The sequence below is a fragment of the Lynx rufus genome, unplaced genomic scaffold (assembly GCF_022079265.1).
Source record: "Lynx rufus isolate CCGP_SWC_20201006 ecotype Redwood Valley unplaced genomic scaffold, mLynRuf1.p SCAF_6, whole genome shotgun sequence".
NCBI lineage: Eukaryota > Metazoa > Chordata > Mammalia > Carnivora > Felidae > Lynx > Lynx rufus.
This window is the reverse complement of record NW_025814878.1, coordinates 39,340,063-39,352,600: the sequence shown is the minus strand read 5'-3', so window position 1 is coordinate 39,352,600 and position 12,538 is coordinate 39,340,063. Positions and strand designations below refer to the sequence as shown.

General features: G+C 41.5%; 1 protein-coding gene across 1 annotated transcript in view; it reads left to right on the top strand.

Annotated features, from left to right (window-relative positions):
- The window catches only part of SLC35F1 (solute carrier family 35 member F1), a 405,879-nt gene that overhangs the window by 370,817 nt on the left and 22,524 nt on the right, over nt 1-12,538 (top strand). Inside the window, exon 7 of the mRNA XM_047103324.1 lies at nt 4,807-4,961. Within this exon, the coding sequence (XP_046959280.1) occupies nt 4,807-4,961 (155 nt within the window). The remainder of the gene's footprint in view (nt 1-4,806; nt 4,962-12,538) is intronic.

Here is a 12,538-nt window from a genome sequence, read left to right as displayed (position 1 = left end):
GTAATGGGACCACAGAGCAGGAAGGACTTTAAAGGTAATTAAGAGCCCACCCTTTTAACTGAGGTTGAGTCAGGGGCCTGGGGAGGTGAGGCCACTCGACAAGTCTCATGGCTGCCTGTGGGGGCTGGGGGTTGAGGGGTGGGTACTGATGTGCACTGTTTGAGCAAGCCCTGCCTGCCTGATGCCCTTTCCAGACTTAGCCTGATGCGTATGTTCTAAGAAGCCATCTTTAAGAATTAAAAATAATGTGTTAAAGATCTAGTATCTTCAAAGGAAAGTGAATCAGAACATCAGGGGGGTAATGAGATAAAAGTATACAGCACACGCACACACATGCACACATGTGTATATCACATCTAAACATACCATATCTAACATATCTAACCATATATCATGTACACCGTGTATATATCATATATGTATTGTATATACATTGAGATGCTTATTAGAATCAGATAGGATGCTCCATCAAAGCCCTGTTTTCTCTCCATAATAATTAAAGAATATAGATTACTGGTAGGTACTCAGAATTTAAAGTCAGGCAGCATGTGTCCCGAGGCCAAGTTACCCTACCTCCATATGCTGGTTTTTCCCGTTTATTCACAGATCTGTCTGTTTCTTACCCTTACTCTGCTCTATAATGATTCATGCAAACTGTACTTTCCAGGCTGTCTTATTAAGTGGCTTCCAACTAGATTTGGCCAACTGGAAGCAGTAAGAGACTGGAGGGTGGAAGGAAGGGAGGAAGGAAGAAACCAGGGGGTGTCTCCCTGTTTCTCGCTGTTTGGGGTCAGGTCTCCAGAAACGGCTGAGTGCCCTCTGTGATTATATCTTTGCTAGATTTTCCTACCTTCTGACCCCTAGCAACATAGCCTCCTCCCTGGATCTCTCCAACTCCAAGAATGTGGATAACTTACTGTTATTGCTAATCTCCAGGGTGCCTCATCATCCCTATGTGCCCTATTACCCATTCAAGCACCTTTGTGACTTGTGCCCCCAATTAAATTTCCTTTATTGAACCAGTCATATGGACTGTGTTTCTGAACTGGTACATTCTGTTAGCCCATTTCCTTGCCTATATAAAGAGGGTAACAATAGGAATGGTGTTCTACAGTTGTAGATATTAATAATGTGTATTATTAATGTGATAGCAAGCATGCAATTAATAATGTGTGTAAAGTAGCACATAGCAAGCACGCAATCAGTATTGGCTGATAGCAGTATTCTAACTTCTTTAACTTAAATCTCTAATGCATGAGGACAAGAGCTACCAAATGTCTTTTGTGAGAGAGGAAGCATTTCAAATAAGAAATAGTTATACACGTACCTTGTCTATAAATGTAGCTGTTGCAGCCGGTATGTAGCTGTCAGTCAAAAGATTAATCAGTTCATTTTTTTTTTTTATCACATTGATTGATTGTTTGAAAACCCTGCATGGACAGCACGTTGGGTCTCCAGATGCACTGCTGACACGTAATAACTAGCTAATGTCCATCTGAGAACAGCACACCTGCATTCCGACCTTAATAATGTGTTCATTTGGCTGACTATGCTTTGCTCACAAAACAGGATGTTCGCACACGAAAACATTGGTTGACCTAGCTAAATGGTTAACTGTGATGTTGTATATATTCCATTCCTGTATCCCTAAATTTAATTTACGCAGCTTTTAAAAATAGGTTTAGAATGTTTAAGCTTGAAGCGCCCTGACACAGCCTGATGAGTAGACCAAAACTCTGCTACGTATGTATGTATGTATGTATGTGCTTTCCTACTTTCCGTGGCTCTGCCAGTTGTATGGCCCTCTCTTCTCTGAGCCTGCCAATTATACATCCAGCTCCCTACTGGACAGATGCTCTTGGATGATGCATCAGTGTCTAAAACTAACGTGTTCAGAACGGAGCTTTTTATTTCCCCTGAAAACGTGCCCTCTCTCAGTTCTCTTCATTTCGGTAAATGGCGCCATAATTCACCCAGTTTCTAAATTAACCAGAACCCATGAGAACCCATGGGCATCCATGATGCCCTCCTTTCTCTCACTACCCACATCCGGTCTGTCACCAGGGCTTGTCGAGTTCCTTATACACCCGGCCACATCCCTTCATCTCCACTGCCATCCTGAGCAAAGCGACCAGTATCTCCTGCCTGGATTAGGACACTGCACTTCTTGCTAGTCTGCCATGCTTTCTCCATCCAGTCCCTTCTCCACATAGCAGCCAGAGCTATCTTTTAAAGATGTAGATCGGGTGTTGGCCACCTGCTACCAACTCCTCAATGGCTTCCTGTTAACAACTAGAATAGGATGTCAATTTCTTTCTGAGACCTACAAGGCCCTGCATAATCCATCCTTTGCCTAATTTTCCACCCTCATTCCTTCCTTCTGCCCCATTCTGTTCATCCTGCACAAATGTTCTGGCCCTGGCAGCTCCTGGAACACATCAGGCTCTGTCACTGGGGTCCTTCATTTGCAGATCTCCCTACCTGAAATGTTCTTGTCCTGGACCTTCCCATGGCCATCTCTTTTTAGTCCTTGAGCATTCAAGGTAAATGTTACTTGCACAAAGAAGCCTCAGCCAGTCAACTTTCCTAAAGCAAGCCCCCTGCCATTACCTATAAGGAACCATTTTCTTCCTTCTTAGCACCAAAGCAACTCTAAACTTCTCACCTATTCTGTTTTCCACTACTTTTCTAGCCAAAGGCAGAGTAGGTAGTCAGTGAATACGTGGTTGAATAATTGAGTGAATATAAAACATCAGATCCCACATGTGAGAGTCTACAGTGTGCCAGGTAAGGTGATGGAAGGGTAGGATTCTGGAACTTTCTAATTCAATCATATTTAATCTAAATCAGTGAGATGGTAAAAAAAAAAAAAAAAAAAAAAAGACTGGTGCCTGGACTATGTTCTGATCAAGTTTGACTACTTTTAGTGGATTTTTAGTGGATTAACTTAAGGATATATCTTGTTCCCAGTCTTTTAATCTCAGATTCCTTCAAGAAATGCTGAGATAATTTATGTCTTTCCATGTATTGATCATAGGTTATTTAGTATTGCACTTTTAGTAACTTGGTTTAAAGCAGGATGAATTATTAGTAGCATGAAACCCAATTACAGGAAAAGTGACCGTTTTTAGGGAATTAAAACTTCTGATGGTGAGTCAAAAGCTATCTGATATTACTATGTCTGAATATCTGCAAGAGGACGTGTACTTTGCTGAACTAGGAAAGCGGTTATTCTAGTGTCCTCTTAGGGCATTTCCACCACACTAGAGGGGGCTGTTGTACTGAGTTTGCTTACTTAATGTTCAAAATAATCTTTTTATATAGATTTGATGTGGCTTTCTTTAAACTGAGAATCAGAAATATATAGGATGATGATTTATGCCCTTAAATACTTTTCATATAAGAAAACCAAATTTCTCTTCAGAGGAATCACCAGTCTTCATAGGCAAAGGGACTAGGTGTCCAGCACCTACAAAATCCTCCCGAATTCATAGAATTCAGATGAAGCATTTGTCCCATGGCCTCACCAAAGACTTCATCAAGAATTCCTTTGGACAGGTCGGATACTTTTATTTTAGTAAAATGTCCAAATGCCCACTGAATTATATTACTTGTGTTTATTCTATGCTTTATTCTTTCAGGGTAGAGAAATGAGCATTATTTTTGTACATTTGTGTTGTATCACCATCTAGGAAAAGGTGAACCAAATTCTAGATTTAGCCATAAACTCTTGATTCAGACTCAACAAAATCGTGTAGTTATGGAATCAGTACTAACAATTGTTTATCTAGTTATAATGAGAGACAATTTTAGAGAATGGGGGGGACTGACCATATAGCATTTAAGGACTTTCTTTTATCTTTCTGTTTTATTTTTTTTCCTTTTTAAAAAAATTTTTCTAATGTTTATTTTATTTTTGAGAGAGAAGGAGAGAGAGACAGAGTGTGAGTGGGGGAGGTGCAGAGAGGGAGAGAGGGAGACACAGAATCCAAAGCAGGCACCAGGCTCTGAGCTGTCAACACAGAGCCTGACGCAGGGCTTGAACTCACAGACCCCAAGACCATGACCTGAGCCGAAGTCGAATGTTTAACTGACTGAGCCACACCAGGCGCCCCTTATCTTTCTGTTTTAAAAAAACAATGAAGTGAAGCATTTACCTAACTACTTCTAAAATAGCAGAGCCCATATGTGAGAACCCACAGTATGCTAGGAAGGGTGATGGGGAAGTAGGACTGAGCAGGATTCACAGATCTAGAAGAAATTCACAGATCATGGTGTGCTCAGAGAATGAAGTGGTCTGCCCCAGGTCACACAGGATTCCAGTTCAGTACTCTTAGTCCTCCTCTGTGTGATACGTAAGCCCTTCCATTTTGAGGACTATATACTTCTTCATCATTGTGAGCAATACAGGAACCAAGTAATTTTGCAAACAAAAAAGAGATTTAAAAAAAAATGTTTTAAAAGACATAGACAGGAAACGTTAAGTACAGCACCATCGGAAACAGAATTCAGAAGCCTTGACCCCACATTCCGACGCTAGCCACTAAGAGGCACTCCTTCCCAGAAGAAGCAAAATATCAGTTATGGGGTGCGAAGCAGCAAGTTCATTTTCCACACGACGATTTTTTACGTTTTATTTTATGTTTTAGCCATATGTTACCCAGTAATAAAGTCAGTTCGTACAGTGAAGAAAAACGCCCTGTGTGAGTGATCAGTGGTATGCACCGGCCCCTTTGGTCCACGCACTGTGGGTACTCAGAGGCCCCAAGGAGACTGTCACATCCCCTCTCTTTCCTCTCCTCGCAGGACTGCTCTACGTTGGCTTTAGCGCCTGCATGTTCGGTCTCTATAGCTTCATGCCGGTCGTCATTAAGAAAACCAGTGCCACTTCCGTCAACCTCTCCCTGCTCACGGCAGATTTGTACAGTCTGTTCTGCGGATTGTTTCTCTTCCACTACAAGGTGAGTAGAGTCAGTGCTCCTCTGTGAAGACCACACTTGGTGGGAAATAACCCATATAGGTGGGAATGCCCTGCTGTGGAACGCCCCGGTGTTGTGTAGGGAAGCAGGAGCGCAACTCCGTGTGCTAACCCCCCAGATACTCACCTTGCCACCAGGAGCCAGAGGCACCATTTTGTCACAAGAGACCAGTAACGACAGGCACTTGATGGTGAATAAGAAACTGCCATGGAGGGAAGGGCTTTTGGAAAATGGGGGACAGTTTTTCTGACGACGTTCAACCCAGAAGCTACTCTTCTTCTCACCTAAAGCTAGTGAGATTTGTACAGTTCCCAAACTATAACCACACAGTGGATTCTACCAAAGGCACTGGCAGGGTATGTTCTCATTGGAGAAAAGATAACAGTTCCCACAATTTCTGTTTTGCAGATATTTTCATAGCAAGCTTGAGTGGAAAATGCTAATGCACTTGAAATATTGCTTCTTTACTGAAAGATTAGGGCTTGGACTAAATGAATGCAAAGAGATCTTTTGAAGCATTTGCAGTTAGTATATCAGCCCGAAGTAAAGAAGAAAGTATTCAGTCCAAACACGGCAGTCTTTTCAAATCCCAGATGACCAACGTGCTCACCCACAGCAGACAGGACTAATCAATTATGGCTCAGTGGAGTCAGATTCTGTCTTTTAAACACTGCACTCACTTCAGACATTAACAGTTGATTGGGTCGGTGGGGACTCTGAACAGGGTGCAAAAGGACCAGTATGAAATATCCAGGCAAACAAGACCAAACTAGGGCAGGCAAAAGAAGAGGCAGAAGGAAGAGATAATATCCTCTGGCCGCTTCTAGCCAAGCGCCTCAGCAGTGATATTACAGCTAACACCACTAGCACATGGGTGTGGCCCACTGATGGGCCATGTTGGTGGGCAGGGCATCTACAACCAGGTCAAACCACGTTTGGAGGTTCCCTAAGAAAGGCTGAGCTGGAAAGAGTATGAGATGACCATCTTGAGATGATGCTGGCCCCCAGCGTCCCATATGGCCATGTTCCTGAAAGTCTCCTATCACCAGGGAGACTGGCTAACAATGCAGCTGAACTGAATAATCAGAAATATTACCGGATGAGCCAAAGTCATAGCCAAGAAACAGACTAAGAAGAGCAGACGCGGGCGGAAAAAAGATTACAAACAAGGTTAGCCGAGAGGACCAGAAGCAGATCTGAAAGACAAGAGGTAGAGAAAATGGCCATGGCAGAAGACAGGGAAAGGGCTGCATCCCTGTTTTATAAGGAGCCCTGTACCCAGTGTGGTGGCAAAAAAATGACAGCCTTTATACGTTGTTTGTAATTTGTTTTGTCTAGAAGGTACAATCTCTGTTTCCTGAGCACACACTGGTCCTCATGGGGGTAAAAGTAAAAGTCACAGCATATTCCTCCATTTCTCCCAGTCACAGTGTTGGGACGAGCAGTTCTCTTGAGATGCCCCCTCCACCACACCCAATTATTTTCCAGAGCCCTGGGGACCACCTAGCCACGGTCTTACCTGTTCAGCACAGTGGCCGCCATTTTTCTTCTCTCCTCTGCTGTTAGGCATCCACATCTAGTGCCTTCCCAAGTGTGACTTCGATCCCCAGCAATTATTCCTGTGATTGTTTTTATAAGCTCCTAAACTAGACAGATCCCTTTCACATTCTTTAAGGAAAGATGATGAGACCTATAGTTCTGACTGAGGACCATAGGCACTTCTTGGACGGCCAAGATCCAGTCTGGCCCCCAGCGTCCCTTATGGCCGTGTTCCCGAATGCCTCCTGTCACCAGGGAGACTTGCTAACAATGCAGATCCATGGGCCGCACCTCTGATCGGATACTGGAATCAATATTTAGGGATGTGTCTGGGGGAGGCTGCACTATTAATAGGCTCCCCTGTGAAGCTGATGTCCTCTGACTTTGAGAACAGAAAGCTGAGAGGGATACCCGAACAGCGCCCCTTCCTACGCTTTCACTGACTTTTGGTTGGACCTGGGGCTCTCCATACGAAGCATCAGGGACTGAGAAGGCTGATGACAGCTCAGTTCTCACTCTCCACGGTCTATCTTCCTCTCCCAGCATGTGTGTGTTGCTTCTTACTTGGGATGAGGAAGTTTGCTGGAGAGGAAGCCATGTAGTAAGCCTTCATCATGCCATCAGAAGGGAGGCTGTGTTATCTGAAAATTGAATTCTTGTGTTCACCAGTTTGGAGGTGTGGTGGATGTTTTTATTTCTCAAAGTAATGTTTCACCATGTACATATATTTTGTTACTGTTTAACAGATACATTTCTTTCCCACGATTGGTTCAACACAATAGGTGTTTTCTCTGGTTAAAATTGATCCCTATTGTCTTTTTTTTTTTTTTTTAATTAAGCTTCCAGGGCACCTGGGTGGCTCAGTCAGTTGAGCATCCAACTTCAGGTCAGGTCATGTGTTTGAGCCCCGCATCAGGCTCTGTGCTGACAGCTCAGATCCTGGAGCTGCTTCAGATCCTGTGTCTCCCTCTCTCTCTGCCCTTCCCCTACTCATGCTCTGTCTCTCTTTCTTTCTCTCTCTCTCTCTCTTTCAATAAATAAATAAATAAATAAATAAACATTAAAAATTTTTAAATTAAACTTTCACGATAATAATAGATTCACATGAAGTTTTAGAAATAATACAGAGAGATCCCCATTTCCCCTTCACCTAGTTTTCCCCATTGGTAACATCTTACAAAGCTGTAGCACAATATCCGAATATTAACACTGATGCATCAGCATACAGAACATTTTCATCCCCACAAGGGTGCTCATGTTACCCTTCACAAGCATGCCTACTTGCTTCTCCCCCACCCTTCAGAATGCTGCAAAACTTTGTGTTTATTCTCCATTTCTCTAAATTTGTCACTTCAAGGATGGTATGTAAATGGAATTAACCAGTAAGTAACCTTTTGCGTTTGACTTTTTTCACTCAGCATAATTCTCTAGAGATTCGTCCAGATTGTTTCATATGTCAGTAGTCCATTCCTTTTTATTTCTGAGCACTTTTCCATGAGATAGATGTACCATGATTTATTTAACCATTCCCTCGGTGAAGGACATCTGGGTTTTTTTCTATTTAGGGCTATTACAAATAAAGCCGCTCTGAACATTCATATACAGATTCTCATGTGAACAGTTTTCATTGCTCTGCAATAAACAGCCAAGAGTCCTAGTTCAAGGCATATGGTCATAACATGTTTAATTTTATAAGATACTGCCAAACTGTTTTCCAGAGTGGTCTATTGTCTTTTATTACGAATACATGTTCATTGTGAGAAAGTCAAAAAATACAGATAAATGCAATTACAAATTGATACAACTTTATAGTATATATGTTTTTATAGTATATATGTACTTTATAGTTCATTTGTATTTCAATAAAATACGTTTTTATTTAATATGAAAAATATTTTATAAATTACATTTTTATTAAATGTAATTTATTAAATAAAATAAAATTAGTAAAAAACTACTTTGTTACATGCTTTATGTAAACTCAGCATGTATATATCCCCTTGTCATTCAATATCTATACATAATATGCATGTGAGTCTGAATGGGTGGTTCTCAACTCTGTCTATGCATTACAATCACTTGGAGAGAATATAAAACATAGTCATGCCCAGGTCCCACTCCAGAGAGTCTGATACTGTTTGGTCAGGAATGGGGCCTTTTCGAAGCTCTACAGGGGATTCATCACTTATCCTAATACACAACCAGAGTTGAGAATCACTCACAAGATTCTTTTAATGGATATATAGTATCCCATGTAACAGTTTTAGTTACCCAGGTTGTCTCGACCATGGCACTATTGACATGTTAGACCAGGAGATTCTTTGTTGGGCTAAGGGGGTGTGTCTTGTGCATTATAGGATGTTTAATGGCATCTCTGGTCTTTGCCCACTCAATGTCAATAGCATCCCCCTAATAGTGGCAATCAAAAATGTCTCCATCTGTTTATTGAGAACCATTGATTTAACAATCCTTAATTATCGAATTCGGGTGATACCTCTTTTGGGCTAATATAAATAATTTGGGGACTGAGCGTATACTAAATTTTTGCTCACATTGAATGTTTCAGTGTTCTTCTTTTTTTAAATCATTTAAAAATAAATCTTATAATTGGTCCGTTTCATTTCTCTTTTGAAACAGAGATCTTTAAAATAGTTTGAGAATCCTATTGACCAATCAGGAACCCTGCAAAGAGGCAGTATTTGCAAAGCCCTGTTATTATGGTAACCAATATTACAACACAGACAATGCTCTAGTCCTCCTTCCCCTTCACTTGCATTGTACCTACAGTTGACTCTACACCTCTGAGTTCTTGAATAAATACTGCCTTGTACTGTTCTTTCCTTGTTTTATGAATGGAGTTTAATATCTGCAAAGAAATAAGTTGAATACTCAATTTAAATCTAGAAATAAAAACCTTTCCTTCTCCCCTTTTCTAAAAGAATCTCCCAAGCAGTGCTTGAATTTGCAGTCAAATAGACATTGTTTGGAAAATTCAGGACTTTTTCCCCCTGGTCCAGCTTGCCTGCCTCTGCAATTGGCCTTGGGTTTCCCCAGATGGGAGGCTTTCTAGAGCTAGGGAGAAGGGTGGGTCTGAATGGCTTGTCGGTTTCCCACTAGAGCCGGATGGGCCATCTCAGAAAATTGATTTTTAAATAATGCTTATTGGTGGTACTTTTATCATCGTAAGCAATTTATGGTTAATGCAAAAATCTTGGCAAATTTTGCAAAGTTCAAAAACGGTGATGTCATGTGATGGGTCATATTTGTGTGTGTGTGTGTGTGTGTGTGTGTGTGTGTGTGTTTGAGTTATTTAGTTTTTTATCACTGATTATAATGTTTCTTTATATATGCTGGGTAGTATATACACTTGTCAGATACATGATTTGTAAATATTTTCTCCCACTCTGTAGTTGTCTCTTCATTGTCTTGTTAGTGTCCCTAGAATCATAAAAAGTTTAGTTTTGATGAAGTGCAATTTATCAATCTGGTTATACTTTTAAAAACATGAAAGGAACCAAGTCAATCCCACCATGGACCCCAGGCCACAAGTCTTCCCTGGGGGTCCCCAACAGTGCTCTTCTCCAGGGCTGCTCAGTTATGATTGCCAGTTGCCTCAAATCCCCTGTTCTGAGGGGATGGATGAAAGTCAGCCTAAGGAAGAGAAAATTCAGCTCAGGTGAGGGTGACTTCTAACTCTATAAAGAGTGTCGTGGAGAAGAGAGTTTAAGCCAGTAACCCTCAACCCTGGCTGCACATTGGAATCATCTAAAGAGTTTTAAAAATACTGATACTTGGGTCCCCCCCTCCCACTGATCCTGATTTATACAGTCTGCAGTACAGCCTGGGTATTAGATTTTTGAAGGCTCCCTAGATGATCCTCTGATGCAGCCAGAATCGAGAGCCCAGTACTTTAGACTGACTTTATGTGGCTGCAGCCATTGGAACTAGGACCAAAGGGCGAAGATGATAAGATTATAGCTAAATAAAAAGAATCTTGTTAGCAATTAGCCATCTGAAAGTGGAAGGGACTGGCTTGGTAGTTACTTTCACTGGAGGAAGCCAGACACGACTGTGAGAGGGACAGTGTGGAGGGGCCTCCCACTTCAGTACTGGCGATTGACCAGTGCCCTCCAAGATCTCATTTGGTTTTACTATAGTCTGCACTTACAGTTTATTCCCTTACTTAATCATGATGTCTTTACTCTAAATAACCTTCTGGTCTGGTTATAAATATCTGCAAGTTGCAAGGGGCGGGGGGCTATTTGCTCACAGATGTTGCTTACCCAGGCAGAACTAAATGATTAAATGAACCACTCCTGTCCAACATTGATTATTTGCTTTTTCTTGCTTTCCACCTTTGGAAGAAATTCATTCCCTTCCCCACTCGTCAGTACACAGTCTGTACCTTCTCCACCTCTTGTGCTGACTGTCATGCTGACTGGGCAATAAAGCCCCATGTCCCAGGGAAGCAAATGACCTAATTCTGAATTAGACTACCTGCATGGTATGGTGCTCTTGCAAACTCTAATTTTACAAGACTTTTGAGAAGCGGTTATATGTGTCTCTTCTTTGTTATCTGACATCATTATTGAATCCAGAACACTAAATCTATAGCAATCCATGGAAAGTACAGAAAATGAGCTTTATTGGGCCTCAGAGACCCCCATCACCAAATCCAGAAAGAGATGTACAATTTGATGGTGTGTTGGCTTTTCAGGGTTAGAGCTTGATTAGTTATGAATTCTATCCCCTTATACTTATTGTACAAACAGGACCATTTTGAAATGGAAAGGATTAGATTTCTATGGCTGCTCTAACAAATTACCACACAGTTAGTGACTTAAACCAACACAGATTTATTATCTTACAGCATTGGAGGTCAGAAGTCTCATGGGGCTGAAGTTGTTAACAGAGTGTGTGGCTTCTGGAGGCTCTAGGGGAGAATCTGTTTCCTTGCCCTTCCCACCCTCTAGAGGCTGTCTGCAGTCCTTGGCTCATGGCCCCAATCTCTATCTGGAAGGCCAGCAGTTTAGCATCTTCAAATCTGACCCTGGTGTGATCATATTGGGCCTGCCCAGATAATCCTTAATTTAATCACATCTGGGGAGTCCCTTTTACCACATAAAGTAACATACGGCTTCCAGGGATCAGGATGTAAACACATTTGGGGGCCATCACTTCACTTGCCACAAGAGGACTGTTAGTAATTACACCAAGATAAGTGAGGGTACATTGGTTCCAAGCCAGACCTGCTGGGACATAACGGCTGTGCTCTTTTAGAAGCTGCATCTGGTCAATGAAGACACGTTCTCCACCTAGATAGACACTGCACTCTGTTGAATTTCCCAGCTGATTTTTAAAGTCGTTCTGGCTACCTGCTCTTATGTGACTTTAACCAAGAGAACACTCAGGCATGTGTGGAGAAAATGGATTAGGGCGGGAGGGCTACTGAATGTCTCCTGGGTGAAGAATGAATTCAGAAACACGGTATGTTTAGTAGACCACAGACTGCCGAGTCAAAGGAGCCTAGACTGAAAGTGTGGCTTCTTTTTACTCTTTAATTACTTTGGACCAGGTATTTATCCTTTCCCAACTTCAGGGTGATGATACCTGCCTTATGGAGTTTTTGAAGGGAGTAGATGGTTTATAAATGGCAACCATTTCTCTGATTAAATGTATGCCTCGGAATTAGTAATCCCTATCTCATTCCGCTTTTAGGATACTAACTTATTTTAAGATTTTGTAACAAGGTGTAGCTTTTAACAACGTTTTGTGAGTTTTCTCTTATTCCTTGTTTGAAAAGGCAAAACTGGGTCTCATGCATACAAATTTAGAAAATATTGTATCAGTCATTTTCCGCTGGATTCCTTGATTCCTTCATTGCTTACAATAGGATTTTTAGGTGATAGCCGTAAATACAAAACATTCAGGTGCTATTAAAATAAAATGCCAATAAATTCTTCTACAGTATGCCATCATATGTTGAACATTCTTCAGGAAGATAGCAGCCAGTGTTGAAT